Source organism: Clarias gariepinus, chromosome 16, assembly GCF_024256425.1.
Source record: "Clarias gariepinus isolate MV-2021 ecotype Netherlands chromosome 16, CGAR_prim_01v2, whole genome shotgun sequence".
Classification (NCBI taxonomy): Eukaryota; Metazoa; Chordata; class Actinopteri; order Siluriformes; family Clariidae; genus Clarias; species Clarias gariepinus.
In genome coordinates, this window is record NC_071115.1 from 22,574,831 (window position 1) to 22,596,960 (window position 22,130).

The window sequence follows — 22,130 nt, forward strand, 5'->3', positions numbered from 1 at the left end:
TTTAAGGAGTACAAGTACCAGACACTTCTCAATATCAACTTAAATATAAATTCAAATGGGATTACTACATATTTTGGATGCCTTCAGCAATACCATGGACTTGTCCAAACATTTGATTGGTAATATAGGTTCTGCATAATAGTGTAGTGATTCACCAGGGTCAAGAGTCTAGTCCTGCCCTCAGGTCTTTGTGTGTGGAGTTTGCACGTTCTCCCCGTGCTTGGTGGGTTTTCTCCTGAAATTCCAGTACCCTCCTACATTCAAAAACATGTAGAGCAGTTTAATCATTGTTCATATATACAGTAAATATGTGTGTGTGTGTGTGTGTGTGTGTGTGTGTGTGTGTAGTTGTATGCATTGTATGTTTGTATGTTGTATGCATATAAATAATATTCTATATTTATATGCATAAAAATTAGGAAAGACCATATATTCACATATCTGGGAATATATTCCTCACAAATATAGTCCCACATATTTAGAGTCAAACATAAAAAGTTACTTTTACTTTTTAAACTGTTGCTACAAAGTTTGAAGCACAGCATTGTCCAAGATGTCTTGGTATGCTGATGCATTAAGATGCCCTTCATAGGAAATAAGGTGCCTGACTGAAACGCCTGAAGTCAATAATTAACAGGTTTGGCCAAATACTCCAGAGGTGCCAATGAGTTGACTAATTTACAAACTATATAATTCAATCAAAGTGTAAAGAACTATAGTTTCGTGCTTTGGTCTGTTCGCTGACAGATTGTGAATATCTGGTTTTGTTTATATTTGAACCAACAGATAAAGGACAAGCTCTTGATAGTGAGTCTGGATAGCGTGTATTCAATAAACGTATATATTTTACATTACATTACTTTACATCTTTTTATATATTTTTAAAGCAACAATATCCAAACAGTGGCAAACCATAAATCATTTCAAACGCGTCTAAACGACGTTTATGTGACTAATGTGTAAATTCACTTCCGGTATCTGTGTGACGTAGACACATCTGTACCGGTTCAGCCAATCGGAGTTGATGCGGAAGCTCTGGTTCGTGTCTGAAATCAGATATTCATATACAGGATTAGTTATTTTCTGTAAATCCATTTATTATGGACGGCGACTCGAGTGTGGAAAAACAGATGAGTTCTAACCGGAAAAGAAAGGCAGAAGACATCGAGTTTGCAGACGGAAAGATTGCTAAAACAGAAACCGGGTGTGTATTTAGATATACAGTAATACAGTAGATACTGTAACTTCATATTATGTTTACACCAGGTGAATAAAAGTTATTTTCTCTAAACTTTTTTTCTTTTCTTTTTTTTGTAGGTTAGTTGCAACTTAAGTTTTGCATTTCGAAAGTGCAGGTTCTAAAACTATTTGTATCAGCAGTTTCCTAGTGCTGGCTGTCTTTTATGCAGCAGGAACTCATGCCAAAACCAGCTCTATGGTTCTGTTGTATCTTTATTAAGTGATATTGATGTAATAAGCCCTGATGGTAATATTAAAGGCGGCACAATAGGGTAGTACTGTAGTCGGTGGCCACTGTGGCCTTACACCTCCAGGGTCAAGGGTTCGATTGCTGCCTCGGGTCAGTGCGTGTGGAGTTTACATGTTTTCCCCGTGCTTGGTGGGTTTACTGGGTACTCTGGTTTCGGCCCACAGTCCAAAGACATGCTGACTGGGTTAATTGGCGTTCCCAAATTGCCCATAGTGGGTGTGTGATGTTGCCATGAACGAGTGGCTCCAGGTTTCCTGCAACCCTGTATATACAATAAGCAGTATAGAAGATGAATGTATAAATGTTAATATTAATATTGTTCCTATTTACCAGATCCGAGTCTTGCTTAGATGAGCCAGAGGATAAGGAAAAAGTTCACGAAGTCATAACCTTTAAGCCGTCTCATCTATCAGGTACTGGAATAGAAATTATTCAGAAATTATTTAATTACAGATGATCTCTCTCTCTCTATCTATCTCTCTATCTATCTATCTATATAAATGAATTAAATGGACATTACTGTTAGGAATCACAAGGGGCCATCTGATACAATATTATCGTGACACCTAGGTGCTGATTTGATTTGTTTTGCAATTTTTCCTAACTTTTATGATTTTAAAAATACCCTGTTTCAAAATTAAACTTCAGATTTTGTTACAATTCTTAACAAACCTAGCAAATCATTCGCTTCTACCTCACAGGATGCTGCTGTGCTTTGTGCATAATTGCAAAAGCCACCCACCTGTAGAGGAACAGCAACATTTTTCCCAACCCAAATTCAAGCATATAAATAAAAAAAAAATATATATTCTGGTGTGGTAATACATGAATTACTGCACAAAAGAATTAATACTGAATAATGTTTTTTCTTCCATTAAATATACATTGTTTTTAACCCAAATTCTTGTTATTGCTTATCTTATGGCAGTTATAAGCAGACTTTATCTCATCAGTATGCATTTTTCTTTTTTTAAATCAATAAGTCAAAAAAAGCACAAAGTCCTATATCTAGTCTCTGCTTCAGCAGTAGTCTGACAGTTTGGTATAAAACTCTGACCCTGGAGACTCCTTCCTTACCTCTCCTCTCCAGCAAATGTTTTTAAGTTAAACTACAGTATAAGTTCTGAACAGGGAGGTCTACAGTGGTGACGTCTACAAAGTGCACAAAAAAAATTACATGAGCTGCATTCCATGTGGCATACTACCCATACTAAATAATAATGCAGATAGCTTATTTCAAGTCTCAGTGAAGACTAAAACATTACTTCAGAAACTATACCTTTTTCACCTTCTTTCTACTTTTCCAAATTATGCCCTTTGAGCAGCTCAGTACTATGATATGGACACAACTGAGCCCATCAGCTCGGCCGTGAACTCTTTAGATGAGCTCCTTTCCTGGACGTGCAGTGCAAATCCGTTCAACAAGGCCACCGTCCCCTTGCAGAAAAGATTGCCATCGCTGAAAGACTCTAAGATGAGAACACTCGTCTGTCATGACATGATGGGAGGATACCTGGATGACAGGTACTGTCCCTAAATGTGCACAAGTTGAGTCAAAGTTTGGCATACTTCAATCAGCATACTTAAGATAATTATTTTTTTTTTTTTAAGGTTTATTCAGGGTGCAGAAGTGGACACGCCGTATGTGTTCTATCACTGGAACTATATCGACATCTTCAACTACTTCAGCCATCATATGGTGACCGTTCCTCCTGCCATGTGGACTAATGCTGCTCATAAACATGGCGTCCTCTCACTAGGTCAGGTTTCTCTCCAACCTGCAAAAAATGTATTGTTGTCATGGGACAGGTTAGCTTCACAGGTTTAACCAGAGTTTTATCCAATTTTTACCAGAAGTGTTTGGTATTATATAAGATTATTTTCCCCTTCAGGTACAAAACATTATTAGGGCCCAAGCACTGTATCATCAGCATGATAATGACAAGACTATGACTTTGACATAACAGATTGGAATCTGCTGCCATTAGGACGCCTGCGTGACTGTGCTTCACAGGAGATTTGCTGCATAGTTCATACACACTTGCAAATATACAGTACATGTCAAACTCAGTACCCTTCTAGATCTGGGTGACATCATATTAAGTGACATTACATTGAGTGTCATCGGTATCCGGGGCTTTTTAGAGATTTTAACATGCTCAAAAAGCACACAGGTTGTATGTTGCACACATCTGGTGATTGCACACAAGAAAGACACGTCCAGATGTGACGATCCCTAAAACTTATTCAGTGACATCAGCGTCCGTGGATACTCAAAAGGCACACAGGTTGTGTGGTGCGCCTGGGTGGCGATGGCACAGGTGCTTGGGCCCGCTCATCGTTGCCTGCAACTATATTTATAGTTAAGATTTTAAATAGTCTTCAGTTCATCCATACTCTTTCATGTTTGTTCCTTTAATTATGAGGAGTGTTCTGAACAGTTAAGTCTTTAGTAGTAATGAAATTTTTCGAGAATGAAAGGTGTTAAACCCATTTGAATGAAGACTTGGCCATGGTAAAACATTTGAAAGGTGCAATCTTTTTTTAGAAAGCTATATGTCTGATCCCGGCAGAGGTGGCTTGGAGCCCACTGCAGTCATTTCTGTGAACTTTCAGAGAGTGGAATTTGTGGAAGAGACAGATCTGTTTGTGGGAACCACACAATCATTCACGACCACCAGTGGCACATTAAAGGACGTTGGTTGGGAGTTATTGCCACATCCCCCATACAGTTCTTGCTCCAAGTAATTTCTGCACGTTTGGGCCATTAAAGGAGTTCCTGGGAGGCCAGCGTTTCAGACGAGAACCAGGCAGTCCGATCATGGCTCTGGCATACTAAGTAAACTTTCTACCTTGGTGGTATCCAAGTACTAGTGAATGCTTGGATAAGTGCTAAATAAGTACTAAATAAGATTAGTGTAGCAGAGGATTTATATTGAGAAATTCATTATCTCTATTTATATAGAGAAAAAGTTTTTACTCTTATAAATGCGATCTGTTGTTCTGCACAATCAAAAGTCCCGGTTTGACTTGAATGCCCCTTGTACATGATAATTTTTAACAAGTTGTGGAACTTGGAATAAATAACTGGGCTTTGTATGTGTGTGTTTTTTCTCTGTGACAGGCACCTTCATCACAGAGTGGAAGCAGGGAGGAGAAATATGTGAGGTTTTCCTGGCTGGGGAGGAACAGTATCGCTCAGTTGCTGATAAACTGGTGCAGATTGCGCATGGTTACGGGTTCGATGGCTGGCTGATAAACATAGAAAATGTGCTGACTGTAAGCTAACTTTAGTTCAAAACAAACATTATTGCAACTGCGGGTGTGATTTTCCAAAATGTCTACACCAAGATATGAATATCTGATTTTTGATCTTGTGGGACTATTAATTCTTTCCCTAAATGAAAAACTACTCTTAAAAAAAAAGAAGAAGAAGAGAGGGTGTTGCATTGGCATAGCCTTTCTTATGTCAATGAAAGATGCTTATAGAAATTGCTTTGTGTGCGTTTTTGTGTGTTTAGGAAGGTTCTGTGAAACACATGGCTCCGTTCTTGCGCTACCTCACTGAGCAGATGCACGAGCAAGTTCCAGGCAGTTTGGTGATCTGGTATGACAGCGTTCTGGAAGATGGTTCTCTAAAATGGCAAAACCAACTCAATAACAGTAACAGGTAAGAGGGAGTATACTGTAAACGTATGTTGCTTTAAAATACCAATATACTTTGAATTTTTGAGCAACTGTTCCATGCAATTGGCTTATACAGTATTTGTGCAATGTGGGCATTTAAGTTAAACCAGGAGTTTTTAAACATGCAGAATAACAGAACACAGTTGTACGAGGTTAAAATACCTTAATTTCGATATATAATCCCAGGCTACACTAGAGTTTAGCCCAATGTTTCATTAGTGCTTAGATACCATCAAGGTTATCTCAGTACACCAAAGCCATGATCAGACAGCGTCTGAAACATCTGTGGTGTTTGTGAATGATTGTGTGAACAGTTCCCACAAACAGATGCACTTCTGCAAAGTGCTGACAAGTTGTCTGTTGATTTTCAAAGATTAGGTGTTTCACTTGCTGAATATTCACAGGAATGACTGCAGTGGGCCCAGAGCCAATTCAGCTGGGATCGTAATTCACACATGTACAGCCTGCTTTAAAAAGTTTGCTGTGGGTAACAGTCTCATCACTGTCCTGTGCTTGAAGACTTCTGTAAATGTCAATCGGTTTTACACCTACATTTAAAGAGAAAAAAAAATGCCACCACAAGTCCCAGTTTGATTTGAACGCCTCATTAATTGTAATGACAACAAATAATCACAACATTAATTACATCTGATCACATCTGATTAGTCGTCTTTTTAAAAAGTGTTTTCAAAAAACCCTTTAGTGATAATTTGAGGACGGAGAAATGATTCAGAAATGAATAACTACTTAATAAAAAAAATTATAACAACTTTCTCCTGGTCATGATATGACGTATCCCAGAAATGCTGGTGCAAACATGAAATACTCACACGCATTCACAGTATGATTTTGGGAAGCAAAAGGAAACTAAAGCTGGAGAAAGAGCTCCACTGTGGACCCTTGAGTCACAAGGCAGCAACACCACCTGCTGCACCATCAGCTATTTCAGATTCTTTATTAAAGTATAACAGTATAACACAGCTTCTTTAGTTTCCATTTGCCTCCCAAAATCATACCATCACTTTGAGTGGTGAGTCTAAATCCAGGCGATTTAGGTTTAATGTATGAATGTGCGTGAGTATTTCATTATACACCATTACAAAAACATTATACACTTTACAACAGGCATTGTACAACATGAAATGGTGACGCTCCCCAACACCAACATACTATTTAATGAGGTTAATGTTGTTTGTTATCGTGGCACAGTCTTTAGTATAGAAGGGATATGTGATGAGGAAAGTTTAAGTAATGCCTTTCTTTTCTAAATAGGGTCTTTTTCGACGCATGTGATGGGATTTTTACCAACTATAACTGGACGGAGACCAGTCTGGAGGATATGGCAATGGATTCGGCAGCACAAGGGCGTCTGGCCGATATTTACGTCGGCATCGATGTGTTCGCAAGAGGAGAAGTAGTTGGAGGGATGTTTGAAACGAATAAGGTAACATTTGCCATAGGAATGAAAAAAAAAACATTGCATATAGACGACTGAACTAACTAAATCAGTTTCAATGTTGCTACATTTTTTTTTATATGTCAGTGTTGGTGTTTTTACTTTAGGCTCTTGAAATGGTGCGTAAATATGGACTTTCTACAGCCATCTTTGCTCCTGGTTGGGTTTATGAGTGCCATGACAAGGTGGATTTCCCTAAAAACCAGGACAAGTGAGTCTATTAATGCATAATGCATATGAGTAACAAACAATAAACTCATCATGGCTGTTGGGGATGATGAATGTAAGGGGGAGGAGCAAAAGAGAAAGGGGAGGCTACTATTTCCGTACAGGGACACAATATCTTTCAATTTTAAGTAATAGGAGCACGTTTTATGATTTTATAATTATAATTGTTGTGTGTCAGTTATCTATGAAATGTCTTTGGGTTTGCTTTTTAAACTATTTTTTTCAGATTAACTGTAAATTATAAGTATTAACAGTACACCAAATATTTTATATGTTTGTGTGTGTTTAGATTTTGGGGCTTATTATCAGACTATCTCTACATCCATCATCCTGAGTGTCCACTTCCCTTTGTATCATCGTTCTGTCAGGGTTATGGAAAGAGCTTCTACTGGAGAGGGAAAGTATGTTAAATTCATCATTCCGTCAAATCTCAGACTAATCAGCTGATGTGGATTCCCAAACAGCTGTGTGTTGGGTCTGATAATAATAGCCTCAGCTTCTTGGTTCTTGTCTAACTGTGTAGATAGAGCAAGACAGAACCTGGATGAATCTGAGTGCTCAGGAACTGCAGCCTCTTTATGTGAAAAAGAAGTTGGAGCAAGGAGGCTGCATTCAGACTCGGGCCTGCTCAGAGGAAGTCTGGACTGGAGGGAGTTCACTACTGCTGGAGGGGACCATACCCGAATCCATGTCCAAAATCTGTACCAGGTACGTAAACTGTCTTTATGAAGTAAAATAAGTTATATTGTGCTTGCTGGAACTCTGATACACTTATTTATTTATGCAACTGAAAGATCCTGAGCTTTGGATAATCAGAAACATCATAATAAAAAATGTAATAGAAAATTGTTGCCTGGACAGAATTTTGCATCAAAAGCATGAAACTGTGGACCTGACCTGCCAGTTCAGGCTGGTGATGATGGTGTAATGGTATGAGGAACGTTTTCTTGGCACATGTTGGGCTTCAGTGGCTCCCCAGTCACTAGATCTGAATCTCATGAAGTGGACTTTTTGAAGGAATATTATATAGTGGAATGAATGTTTGTAATACTTTGTATGGGAGGCCTTCAAGTCAAATTGGGACTTGTGATGAAATTTCCAGTTGACATTTACAGAAGACTACAAGCACAGAACGGTGATGAGACCCTTGGCCGCATAAAACATTTGAATGGTCCAGACGTTTTAAAGAACTCCGTACGCCTTTGAATGACCCCGGCTGAGGTGGCTCAGAGCCCAATGCAGTCGTTCCAATGACTGTTAGGTGAGCGGAACATCTGAGCCATAAAAATCATCTGAACTTGTCACTACATTGCAGAAAATACGCATCTGTTGGTTGGAACTGTACCCACAATCATTTACAAACATAACCTTGCACATTACAGGAACTTAACTTCAAGTGTTAGCATAGCAGGGGATTATATGGAGAAATAAAGGTAGTTTTTACTCTTGTAACGGTCTTCTGTTATTCTGCACACTCAAAACGGTCAGGGGTAGTTCAGCGGTTAAAACATTGGACTATGGTTCAGAAGGTCCCAGGTTCAAACCTCACAACCACCAGGTTGCCACTGTTGGGCCCTTGAGCAGGGTCCTTAACACTCAACAGCTCAGATGTATAATGAGATAAAAATGCAAAAGTCCTGATTTGACTTAAACACTTCTCATAGAATCCATGCCATGGATAGCTGAAGCTATTCTGTTTCTTTAATAAGATTTAACAAAATAAAGATATTCTCTTATTAGCATCTCCTTACATGGTTTCTCTCCTAGGATAATTTCACTCCACGTGCCACTGACCTCCAAGGTGCTCATCTCCTGTGTCCACCGTCCATCAAAAGGAGTGAATGTCTTTTTAGAGCTCCGAACCACAGACGCTAATCTCTGCACTAACACAGAGCCCGAGGAAATGTCAAGTGAGTGTTTATTTATTTCCTAATTGTATTTGTTTTAAAAGGCTGAGTCTTGATCTGAATCTAGATATAAATTTCTATATTGTGCGTTTTTATTTTCTTTCTTGTGTGTATGTGTTTTAGTCAGTAATGTGATTCCGAAGCAGTTGGATGAAGATCATGAGCTAGTGAAGCGGTTCACTGAGAGCTGTGGAGAACTGAAAGCCGATGGCTGGATCACCAGGTCAGAGTCACTCAAGACAGATACACAAATTTGTCTAGTTACTGCTACACAATGTTACAGCTTGTGTTGATTCTAGACTTGCTGAAAGTCAGCATGCTGACTTTATGGAGAGCTAAAGTCCTCCCACCCTACAGACTTCAAGGATTCGGGGGAAATTGCCACTTCCTGCTTGCTGCTGACAGAAGCAATTACAATTTCTTTTAAAGAAAATAAGCTTGTGAGAAATGGTGTGCTTAGGCGAAGCGTTTAGTCTTTCCTTATTTCAGATAAGCTACTTTTTCAGAGAAGGGATTAAGGGTTTGACTGAGTTTAAATATTTACAACATTTTACATTATATAAGCAAAATTTTATAACAAATAGCCTACTTTATCATGAAGTGTTAAATGTTTTGTTGGCTAAACAGGCATATCAACTCGAGAGCCTTGTATAAGAAAGTCTATATTATTTTACTTTTGTTTGAGTCTCTTCACCTCACTTTTTAATGTCCTGTTCTTTTATAATACAATACAGTACTGCTTGTGTGTCTTTGTAGGTGTTTCCTGCTGGACGTGACCGGTTGTGCTCTGAGAGAGGTGTGTGTCGGTGTATCTCGCAATAAAGCAGAATCGGAGAATCTTCCGTTTAACTGCAGAATCGGAGAGATCATGGTAAAGGAAAAGAAATGTCTTAAATACATCCCTGAAGTTGATTTTTTTTTACTATAATTAAACAAATTTTTAAACTTGTTTTTTTTTTTTTTTTTGCAGGTGTTGGATGTAGAGAGTCTCCACAGTCCTCTGTTGCCCATCCAGAACATACGTGTGTGTGATGTGGTGTGGTTAAAAGGAGATGTTGATGTAAATGGAAAAGCTGCAAAGGTATTTTTGAACGCTACTCTACACTGGCAGTGTCCGAATCATCTCGTACGATATTTCCGTGTGTTCTGGCGGCACGTGCGTGGTCCAGACCCACGTGTTGGACCTGGAACGCCCATTCTTATCGGCCGGTCATATTCATCACAGTACCGCGTGGTTGAGGTTGAAGTTGAACATTTTGCTGGAGTGATGGAACTGCTGGTGGAGCCGGTGAGCAGAGAAGGGTTTAGCTTACCCGAGTCACAATGGGGGAGACAGACACTGAGCTATACAGCTTCTACTGATAAATGAATTTTTTTTTGTTTTTTATTTGTACACCAACTTATTGCTATCAGTATGAGCTAAGTGCTGCATAATTAACACCTCATTTTTATGTATTTTTGCATTTAATAAAAATACCTTCTCCTGCCACTTTCGCTGAATGCCTTTAGCTGAATGTGGACACCTGACCATGGCACACATGCTTGCTGAACATTTTATTCCACCTTTAATCCTCCTTTTGCAGTCACTCACTCAATTAACGTCTGTACTACTTTATTCTGTATAAAGGATCCCAGGAGATTTTCGGCACGAGGCAGGTCCCATACACCCTGGATGGGGTGCCAATCCATCACAGGGCACACACATACAAACACACTCACATGCTCATTTACACACTATGGGTAATTTGAGGACGCCAATTAGCCCAATCTTCATGTCTTATGGACTGTGCGCGGAAATCAAGGCACATGGAGAAAACACACCAAGCGCAGGGAGGACATGCATACAGACCAGAGGCGGAAATCAAATAAGGACCATGATGGTGCAAGGAGACAGGGCTAACCACTAAGCCACCATGCCGCCTTTCCCCCTTTGCAATGTAATAATAATTACAATATAATTACAATTACTGTCATATTTTCTACTAGATTAGAGTGTCTGGAGGAACCAAAATAGATGTGTTTAATAAAGCACACAGTAAGAACACTGTGCCAATGATGAGTTACAGTCAAATTAGACCTGATTAAATAGCATAGAACCTTCAGAATTCAGAATTGAATTCAGATTAAAGATAGTTGATTTGCCCCCTTAGTCTGTTTATTAATTAAGAAAGCATTAGGAATATAACAAACTAACCAGTGGTGGGGCAAGTACACAATTCCTGAACTTGAGTAAAATCGAGATATCCTAGGTTAAGTATTACCTAGGATAATATTTAGTATAAAAAGACCTGAGTAAGTATTAAAAGACCTGAGCTTATACTGTATTAGCTAATTGTAGCCTTAAATCATAGTAAAATATTCACTATATCTCTCTCCCTTCTGTATGCAACCATCTCCACTTCTGATTTCAAACACCTGCTACATGATTGAGCATTTGGAAGAGGGAAGGCAAATCACATGATTACATAATAGTCAGCAGGTGGCAGCTTGCACCATCGAAAATTACACAGCACCGTGGTACTAAAAGTACTAAGTACAGTAACAAAGTAAATATAATTTGTTATATTCCATTTATGAAACTGACTAATTTAGTACCAAAGTGGGAAAACCAGTAAAGCCCATTTAGGTAAGAAAGACCATAACATCTAAGCTTAACCAAGACCCCTGTGTAGACAGCATGTGCCTGATGCAAGCAGTTACTTTTTGTGTTTTCATTTCAACATAGAAATATGAACATAGAATTGACTATTAATATTCAGTATATAGTATGCATATTAGAGCAAATTGTCACAGTTCAATTATTAAACGTTTAAATGGATGGAGTTATTGGGAAATTGGTATTGGAAATATTTATATTCATTAATTCAGTATGATGCTAAACATTCCTTAGCTTACAGTTTAGTGGACAGTGTGGATCTTTTACTTTCTCAAGGAATTAAAAATACTGTATTCTGTGAAAAAAATCATTAATAAGACCCATGTAAAAAAAAAAAACATTTATTTCAGGGGTTATTCGTTTAAAACAACTTAAAAGTCAGTTTGATCAAAAACAATGTGGTAATCAGAGACAGAATTTTGGTGTTAAGCCACAAATAAAAAAGCACTGATTTTGGTTGAAGTGTATTGATTGTCTTAAATGGTCAAGCAGCTTCTATTTACTCCTGCAGTGTCACCATCTTCAACATCCTGAGTGCCATCGGCCCCTGGTCGGATGGGATCTATGGGTAAAAAAAAAAAAAAAGTAGCAGAGAAAGAGTTTACTTTTTTTTGCCATAGAAATGGTCCATGAGATAATTATTATAATTAAAACAGAACTGGATTGGTATTGGACAAAATAGTGTATATAAGACTGTAAAGTTTAAGGAAGTTTAAGAAGACTGACTTCCTCTGTAAGTCATGAGTACATTACAGTAAACATATATACACCATAGCACTTCCTTCTATGCTGTCACTAACTTTTTGCCTGACTGAATAAAGAGTTTTGTCTCAATCATCCTTTCACATTGTCCTGCTGGTTCAGGTTTTAGTGCAGTTGCTTCTTACTGTAATGTCTCTGATATTAATAAACAATACATTCACCTCATACAATACTCTTGAATATCAACTTGAGTCAGGATTAAACAAGTTCATTACCATGTGTCCAGCTTTAAGGATCCAGTAGAAAGCAAAATTCTTGTAGGTTTTATAAAAAGCTCCAGTTTGTCCTGTTGACTGGGGGTCTTCCAGCGCCGTCCACTTCATCGTGTTGAACTTTTCAAGTCCGTCCCATTTCAGCTTTTTAACCCAAAGCTCCTGACCTGCAAAACACAAACTCTTTAATATAATGTTGTTACTTAATAATGACATAGAACAATTTTCAGCCTGTACTTAAATGTTACGTCTTGAAAATCAAGATTAAAACCATTTTATTCTTTACTGTAGATTAAAAAAAAAAAAAAACATGAAAAAGTCTACAATAGTAAAGATAAGAGCACACAAGATATGGCATCTTACGTACATGCAATAGTTTTATATTGTGCCAAAAAAACTAAATATGTGATTAGGTAGGTACAAATAGATTTGTAAGTATTATTTAGGTATACAAATTAATGTTTTTGTTCACTTGTAGAACATTAAATTTTATTTTTAAGCTACTTTTAACAACAGCTGTATGTTTTTGTTCCTTATTTAAAGTACCACTGTTCTATTGCCAAATAGTTTTCTGTAGTTTTGTAACACAATTTAAGTACATTTACGAGAGTAAAAACTATCTTTATTTTTCTATATAATTTCCTGCTACCCTGATGCATGTATGTGCTTTATTATGTGGGACGTGGCTTTATTATGCAGCATGACTGTTACTGTGTTAATCAGATGACAGAACGAAAGTTATCCAACACAGCCATTCTAGAGCAGTCCTTCTGAGTCCTTCAGAGCACTGTGGCTTGAAATGGCTAAGTACGAAAGATTTCTACAGACCAGAGCTTACTGGAAGGCATTGACTTGCGTCCTATAATATTAATTTTGAATCAAAATTAATTCAACAGTCATGTGCGTTACCCATGGTGTCTACGATTAAGTCCAGCTGGCCGTTGTAGACAGTCACGTTCACTCCTGCAGCCAAGAGCTCATCAACAATGTCAATCACAGGCTTTATAAAGTCGCCGGACATGCTGGAAAACACCTGTTCAGCCTGACCTAAGCACAAAACACACGAACACCAGCAGAGTTGATGTAATACAGAATTAATGCATAAATACACTAATTGTTACATAACAAAGTTCTGATGTAAAAAGAGAATTAAAAGCAAACTCATTGGGGTTTGTTGCAATAACAAATGTGGTTAAAAACATAAAAGGACATTTGGTTTAGGACCGTGTATACCAATTAGTGGGTTGAGTGAATATTAAAGTAATAATGATACTGTACATTACTATTTCAACAGGAACAACTAACACACAGACCCATACGGTGAAATCTTCTGTGTGGAGAAAATGATTTATCCACAAACAGATGTTTACCTCCCCATGTTACATTTTTGGGAATGACGCCAAGCTTATCCCTGATTGGTCCGTTCATCAGCTCATCCAGTGACCGCCCATGCAGAGGTCGAACATGTCGCCGTTTTAAACCAGCTGAGCCAAAGACAAGAAAGTAAATAAAACATATTAGTTTCCCATGTTTATGGCTTAATAATACAGGCCATGCTCTTATACTAATTTGATTAACCACCTTCTAATTATTATACCAAAAATAACAGCATTATGCAACGTTTATTTCTTAATTATACAACAAACAAAGTAATGTTTCTAACTGGTTGATAAAAGTGTGTCTTACACAGATAGCCTTCATTTTGTGTGTCGGATTTAAGCATGTCACTGTTCTGAGTGAGGATGTTGTAGAAATTCACTCCATTGGTGTTCTGGGGGGGGGATTAATTAAACGAAACTGAAAACACATTCTTAAATCAAGCTATAGAATGCTCTAAAGTTTGTGTACATCTTGATGTCCCTGACCTGTTCCACGACGTTTTCTGCGACACCCCAAAGCTGGGTCGCAGTGTCATACTGTTCCTGGTCAAGAGCCTTCTGAACGTCTTTAGCTGCTCGCATGACCTCACCAAGACCAAAATCATCCAGGAGGGACTACACACACACACACACACACACACACACATGGTCCATTTTTAATTAATAATAGCCCATATTAATAGTATCAGTAAATACACAAAATCATTTAAGGTGTTTTAGATCAAGAATGCAATAGAACCAGGTGAGTTATTCTTACTATCCCTACATTAAATGCTTTCTTATAATTACACAACTCTACATCTTTACATCTACAGTACCCTTACACTTTTTTAAAAGAAAAACACTGCACTTGTTTCACATTTGTTATATCTACTGTTGCTGACTGTTCATGTGACAAGTTATGATAATTACTGCTCGACTTAAACTATGGCACCTACAAATTGTCCTTTTCTTATTCCTCCCTCAAAAAAAGGTCCAGCTTGTCAAACTGCAAACCCTTCTTTACCTCAGACTGTTACAAAGCAGTGTCTCCAAAGACTCCTTCTAAAAATGCTAAATAAAGGCTTTCTCATGGAAAACCGCTCCGTATCAACAGGAGGTAATGCATACCCATTTCTGTAGTGTTTAAGATTAGGTGGTTTAAATTTTTTTTTTTTAAACTAGAGTATTTAAACACTTTTGATTGGCGATGTATGTTAAGGTTGCTGTCATGATGTGCTACTTACAGTGCTGTACAAATAGGGTCCCCATGTCAGCACAGAGTCTGTAGTAAAAAAAATAGAAAAAGAACAAAAAACAGATTAAATGTGACCAGCAGTTTCTAAGACAATGTAGTAAGAGCCAAAAGAAAGTGTGCTGTTCAAACAAGAATTCTGTAAATGACATGCTTTTTTGCAGTCCAATATTACACAGTACAACAGGTTAATGGCAATGAGACCAAATAGTGAGAATTATAATGTTGATTTTAGATCCTGGGACATAATTATGCAAATGTGTATTCTCATTATTTAACTTTTACTGTATACAAGCAGGCTTAAATTTCATAGCCTTAAATTTGTAATTTTCAGTTTTGGGGAAAATTCGCCTAATGTGTTCATTCGTTCATATAAAATAAACACTCCTCTTTAGACCCACCGCAGCTGTAAGTCTAATAGTCTAAATACAACTGCAACATTTCTGCAACATTGTGTTAGGGGCATTCTTCAAAGTTATCACATCATCTCATAGTCACCGTTGTTCTTACGTCATTACATCAAAGACTATCTTTTTTTATTTATAAATTTTTTGCCTGATTTTCCCCCTAATTAAGTTGTGTCCAATTCCTCCCCATCACTAGGGCGCTCCCACATTAAGGCTACTACTACCACTCAGTCGGGAGGGCGAAAGATTATCACGTTTCCTCCGAGCCACGTGACGCCAGCCGATTATATCTTTTCATATCTTTGCTCGTTGGGGGCGGCGTAACACACTCGGAAGACAGCGCTATCCGCTCTTTCCGCTTGCATGACCTCACAGACGCCCCTGATTGGCTGTAGAGCCGTGATTAATGTGGGAGCATGAAGTACCTCTCATTCCTCCCCTCTGAAAGAGCTCGGCCAATCAGCATCACCCAGGAATTGAACCAGCCATCTCTGGATGATAGGGCGAGCACTTTACCACTGCGCCACTCGGGGTTAATTTATTTTAGTAATGCAACTTTAAAGGTGAAACTAATATACGAGATAGACTCATTACATGCAAAGCAAGCTAGTTCAAGCCATGATTTGTCATAATTGAGATGATTATGGCTTACAGCTCATGAAAATCCAAAATCCACAATCCCAGTAAATTTGAATATTGTGAAAAGGTTTAATATTCTAGGCTCAAAGTGTCTTACTCTAATCAGCTAATTAAGCTAACACACCTGCAAAGGGTTCCTGAGCCTTTAAATGGTCTCTCAGTCTGGTTCAGTAGGAAGCAGAATCATGGGACCTGACAGTTGTGCAGAAAACCATTATTGACATCCTCCATAGGGAGGGAAAGCCTCAAAAGGTAATTGCAAAAGAAGTTGTATGTTCCCAAAGTGCTGTATCAAAGAACATTAATATAAAGTTATATGGAAGGCAAAGATGTGGAAGAAAAAGGTAGACAAGCAGCAGGGATGACGGCAGTCTGTAAAGAATTGTCAGGAAAAGGCCATTCCAAAGTTTCGGCGACTTTCACAAGGAGTTGACTGAGGCTGAAATCAGTGCATCAAAAGCAACCACACACAGACGGATCCTGGACATGGTCTTCAAATGTCATATTCCTCTTGTCAAGCCGCAACGTTTTCATCTCATTTGGAAACAAAGGACCTGGGGCCTCATGTACAAAGACTTGCGTTGAATTCATACTAAAACATTGCGTACAGACAAAGCTGTAAATGTGTGTACGCAGTAAAAAAATCTGATGTATGAAACACTGCGTACGCGGAATCCCACGCATATTCTCTTTGTACATCCGAATTAACGTGAAATTGAGGCCACGTGCACGAGCGCAAAACCCCTCCCTGCCTCCTCCTCCGTATAAATATGTTAATGACTCCACTTTGGCAAAACCAAACGAAAAAGCAATGGAAAAAACAAGCAAGAAGAGAAACTTAACAGAATGTGAATTAGAGGTGCTCCTATCAGAGGTAGACCGGAGAAAGACTGTTATTTGCAAGTTTGTCCTCCGGAATTAATAACAAAATAAAAAAAAAAACTTAGCTGGAATAATATCTTTAAATACATACACTCACCAAGAAGCCACCCATCGCGCACACTGCCACCTTGGAGCCTCATCCCAACCATGCTGTTTGTGAAGATGAATGAATCATGGGTTGACCCACAATATTTGTTAGGCGCATTTGAGCATCACATATTATTTGCACATTTATTAATTGGAAATGTTTCCGATTCACGTATGCAAATTCGTCTTCAGATGGCGCCTTTATAGCAGTGTGCGTGCAGTCGATCGCAACAATAGTCATAGCAATTATAACAAACAGTCGATAGCAATGTTTTTCACGTGTTGGTGCGATACTTTGTAGTGTGCAATTTAACATAATTGCCTCTAGGAGTCGCCAACGGAAATAAAACAAACACACACAAGAAATACACGTACGCCAGACATGAAGTTGGCGTGGAAGAACGCACATTCTCACGTTAATTTCACTTTTAGTAAATCCGACCGAGAGCGTGAAAACTAGCGTAAGCAAAGTTTTTGTGCGTACGCAGCGTTGATACATGAGGCCCCTGAAGTCTGGAGGAAGAATGGAGGGGCACATACTGCAAGATGCTTGAAGTCTAGTGTGAAGGTTTCACAGTCTGTGTTAATTTGGGGAGCCATGTCATCTGCTGGTGTTGGTCCACTGTGCTTCATTAAGTCCAGGGTCAACTCAGCTGTCTACCAAGAGATTTTGGAGTATGCTTCATTCCACATATGAGCTTTATGGGGATGCGGACTTCATTTTCCAGTAGGACTTGGCACCTGCCCACACTGCCAAAAGCACCAAAACCTGGTTCAATGACTGTGAGAATACTATGCTGGATTGGCCAGCAAACTCGCCTGACCTGAACCCCATAAAAAATCCATGGGGCATTTCCAAGTGAAAGATGAGAGACATGAGACCGAACAATGCAGAACAGCTGAAGGCCGCTGTTGAAGCATCCAGGTCTTCTATAACACCTCACCAGTGCCACAGGCTGATAGCTTCCATGCCACACCGCATTGAGGCAGTAATTGCTGCAAATGGGACCCAAACCAGTACTGAGTACTCTGTATACTTTTCAGAGGTCTGATATGTTCTATGTAAAATCCTTGTTTTATTGATTGCATGTAATATTCTAATTTTCTAAAATTGTGGATTTAGGGTTTTCATGAGCTGTAAGCCATAATTATCTCAATTATGATTGAACTATCATTATATTTGCATGTCTTTTATATACTAGTTTCACCTTTTAAGTTGCATTACTGAAATGAATGAACTTTTGCACGATATTAACATTTTTAAAGTTTCACCTGTATACCAATGTTGTTTCAACGTCCGTACAATTGATAAATTAACATCAAATCATTTTGACAATTAAAAAAATGGACTTTTTACTGTATTAAAATGATTTTAAAATGTTTTAACATGATCCAGCCAGGAGAATTACTTCACTGTTGTATCAGTATCTGTAACTCTACCTGACTCTTCATTTGGTATAACAAAGTATCACATCCCCTGTGACAACACTGAGTATTGAATTACACAGCCTGCAACTTTTACACTACAAGGACTTTGATCAGTATGTAAAGACGCCTTCTGTCCCTTATGTCTGAAGCCTAATTGACTAAATTATCTGCAAATAAATTACATTCTTACCAACAGTGTAAAACTGGGTCAGCATGTGTACTTATTGATGTTAGGAGCATTTCCTTTAACGGTTTTACACAAAAAAAAAAAAACATACTGTATATATTTTTGTAAAAGGGGAAGAAGAAAAACAACCAAAAAAAACAGACCAATTGGAGAAATCCACGAGTCCCCCAGGGCCACACCAGCAAAGTTGCACTTGATGGAACCTTTCTTTATAGCCTATACAGAGAGACAATGATGCATAGTTTCTAACAAGCTTAAGAGGAAGTTGATACTTTAAAGCACATGACTAAAGAACCCAAACATACATATGGAATGCATATGTTAAGTGATTAGACAAAAAAAAAAAAAAAATGCTGTCAAGTACAGTTTCAGGTCAACAAAGGAGCATGACCCTAGGCATGTTTCTGTACCTTGGTGAGCTCGAGTGAAATCGCAGCTGCCATCTTTCCTCCGTAAGACTCAGAAAATATATAGAAAGGAACACTCTGTGCACAAGAGGAAAAACATATAATGGAGTTAATAACACACTAAGGCTTACTAAGCGATGCGATGACCTTATAGGATTTTCAGTTTTTAGGCGCCTCAGTAAGAAAGAATACACCATATGTTGCACTTTAAATTTTAGAGTGTGTGTTACCTGAAACTCAGTATTTTTGGAGAAGAACTGCTGCAAGAGAACCATCATGTCCGACGCCACCATTGCCACATCTTTAGTAAGAGCGTCATACGAGTCTGTGTAGCTGTATCCAGTCCCGACTGGATTATCCACAAATAAAACACTCGCTGCCTTCACCTACACACACAAGAATATCATAATGACATTTTTCCTCCCCCTATAGTCTCCCTGACAATGACAGCAGTCAATATTAAAACACATTTTTTAATTATGTTGGAAACATCTCACTGAATTTCAGGATACACTTCCTGACTCATATGACGTTCGATGTGATAAGAAAATGAGGAACTAGTTAAGCTTCAAAACAGCATATGTGTCAGCTTCCCAAGTCAGATTTATGCACATTCGGAGGGGAAAAAGAACAAAGTTTTTTCCATTACTAAAAATAAATATTTTCACACTCACCCAGGAAGTCTCTCTCGGCTGAAGATTTGTGTCAAGAGGTCCGATTTCTGCAAAGTTTCCAAAACCACAGCTTGATCCTCCGGGACCCCCCTGATCCGAAACAACATGAATAAGTGATTTGATTTCTTCATGATGTTAAACAGACAAAAATCCTTTCAAATGATTTCTGAGAGATCACACCTGAAGCCACATAACCAGAGGCAGATCTTGAAAGCTGCCTGAGGTGTCAGCATAGTAAAGCCACCAGAACATATGAGCCCCATCACGCACGTTTACGTAATCCCATGCTTCTTTACCGGAAACTGGAAGAGATGAGCAGGTTGATGGAAATGAGTATAATTCACATTATTAATTCACATCTGCTTTGTAACTAATGACCAGCACAGGGTTATTTACTCTGCATTACAATTACACTGCAACCCCCGGGATTGCTGTGATAGAAATTTGTAATTAGGAATGGTGCCAAGGGTTAAATCAACAGTGTAAAACTGAGAGTAAGCATGGTTGAGGGGAAAGGTTGGGTCACTCTGAATTCCAGCCTTCTTTCAAGAACCAGCCACCAGTAAATAAGCGTGCCAACGCTGAAATGTGCCACAGCTGAAAATTATGAAAAAAAAAAATTCTCAATTCATTTTTATTAGATCACTCAAACATAGTAATTAACTTTTCCCACAGTGTCACCTCATCAGCTGACTAAAGCAAACAGTCCATCTTAAATGACCTGCATAGTTATCTCTTTAGTTAAGATTTGATTTTCAGTATTTTGTAAAGAAATTCTTAGATTATGCTTTTAGTTTAAACTTCTATCGATATTTTTTCCATATTCACCCTGACTTACACTTTCCTTAGCTTGCATTCAGCTAAAAAAACAAAAACATGGCAAACAATACAGTTTTCATGAATATAACTTCTGGCTTGTCAGTAGTTTGTCAGATGCAAAAAACAAGTGACAGCATTTTTACCAAATTTACCTGTAACAGGAATGTACAAATCATTCCGAGCTAGTTAGCCCGCTAGTTACGGTGGCTACTTAAGGATTTATTTCTATTTTTAATAGTACAGTTATACCAAAAAAAAAAAAAAGAATTGATGTTCACCACACCCTTGCCTGTGCAGACTCTTGTTCATTTCTAACAGAAATAACGCCAAAAAGGCAGCACTGTGGCCTCGCACCTCCACGGTCGAGGGTTTATTTCCTAGGGTCTGTGTGCGTTAATTTTAATGTTATTTTAAGTTAAGCCTGTGTTTGTCACATATACATTACTGCACAGTGCAATTCTTTTTTCGCATAACCCATATGCAAAGCATAGCTGGGGTCAGGGAGCAGGGTCAGCCATGACACAGCGCCTCTTGAGCAGAGAGGGTTGAGGCCTTACTCAAGAGCCCAACAATGGCAACCTGGTGGAGCTGGGGCTCGAACCACAGACCTTCCAATCAGTAACTTGGTGCCTTAATCTTCTGAGCTCTGACTGCCCAGTGCTTGGTGGGTTAACTCCAGGTAATACAGTTTTCTCTCACAGTTCAAATACACGCCGATTAAGCAAACTGCCATTCCCAATCTGCCCATAGTGTGTGTGTGTACTGCGATGGATTGGCACCCTGTCCAGGGTGTACCCTGCCTTGCGCTCCTGGGACATGGTCCCGGCCCTGTGACCCTGTAATAGGGTAAGCGGTGTAGAAGATGAATGAATGAATGAATGAATGAATGAATGACAAAGTACCGACCAAGCAATCAGCACCAGACACAACATGCATGAGCAAAGTTTCAGTATTATCATAGTGAATGTGTTTTGAGGTGGACTTTCCCTTTAAAAGTGGATACTTGCAGTGCCTTATTACAATGCTGTGATATGGAGAACTCCACATGATGTAGCATTAAAACGGCTCTTTCTCTTTCACTTTCACCGTTAAGCAGAAAAACAGTGTAAATAAACAAAAAAAGACATTTAAAAGTATTCTAATAAGTTCAGCGCTTGTTACAAACAATAATTAACATAAATATTATCAAAACAGTAAGAAGATTTAAGCAAACTCCAAACGAATCAAAAACAAAATTAGAAATCCGGTTGAGGAAATTAAAACGGTTCGTATGAAAGCAACAAAACTCAGATTTAAACGTCACTGCCCACGTTCAAGTACTTTATCCCTGCATAACGTGATGCAGTTTCCTCTAACACAAGTCACACTAGTAGTGAATATCTTACCCCCGTTCAAACAAGATGTAAATAGTAGAGTAGCGACAAAAGCGCCAATGCAGCACCGCGCCATCTTTACTGCCGTCTCGGGTCGGTTCTGCTCGGTTCCCGCTACTGACTCAGAACACCTTCAAAACTGCTGCGGGACTGGAAACTACAAGAAGACATCACATGACTCCTGAGTCAGCTGACTCAAGGACAAAACCGACTAGGG

The 22,130-nt window shown here is 38.6% G+C and overlaps 2 protein-coding genes across 2 annotated transcripts; one reads left to right on the forward strand and one right to left on the reverse strand.

Moving 5' to 3' along the window:
• Positions 1–1,033: 1,033 nt before the first annotated feature.
• On the forward strand, positions 1,034–10,837 carry engase (endo-beta-N-acetylglucosaminidase). The gene is made up of 14 exons (XM_053514125.1): positions 1,034–1,204; positions 1,823–1,902; positions 2,815–3,013; positions 3,101–3,249; positions 4,614–4,768; positions 5,011–5,159; positions 6,449–6,620; positions 6,740–6,843; positions 7,150–7,261; positions 7,384–7,568; positions 8,628–8,770; positions 8,891–8,990; positions 9,524–9,638; positions 9,738–10,837. Exons 1-14 carry the CDS (start codon positions 1,101–1,103, stop codon positions 10,134–10,136), a joined length of 2,166 nt encoding a protein of 721 aa, XP_053370100.1. The 5' UTR covers positions 1,034–1,100; the 3' UTR covers positions 10,137–10,837.
• A 913-nt stretch (positions 10,838–11,750) lies between these two features.
• Positions 11,751–22,104, reverse strand: scpep1 (serine carboxypeptidase 1). Its single transcript, XM_053515472.1, has 13 exons — positions 21,926–22,104; positions 19,902–20,023; positions 19,722–19,811; positions 19,278–19,433; positions 19,051–19,125; positions 18,784–18,856; positions 15,003–15,040; positions 14,263–14,391; positions 14,084–14,168; positions 13,768–13,881; positions 13,307–13,444; positions 12,401–12,564; positions 11,751–11,985 (listed from the first exon to the last, which is right to left on the reverse strand). The coding sequence occupies exons 1-13, from the start codon at positions 21,987–21,989 to the stop codon at positions 11,923–11,925; spliced, it is 1,311 nt and encodes a 436-aa protein (XP_053371447.1). The 5' UTR covers positions 21,990–22,104; the 3' UTR covers positions 11,751–11,922.
• Between the last annotated feature and the right edge of the window lie 26 nt (positions 22,105–22,130).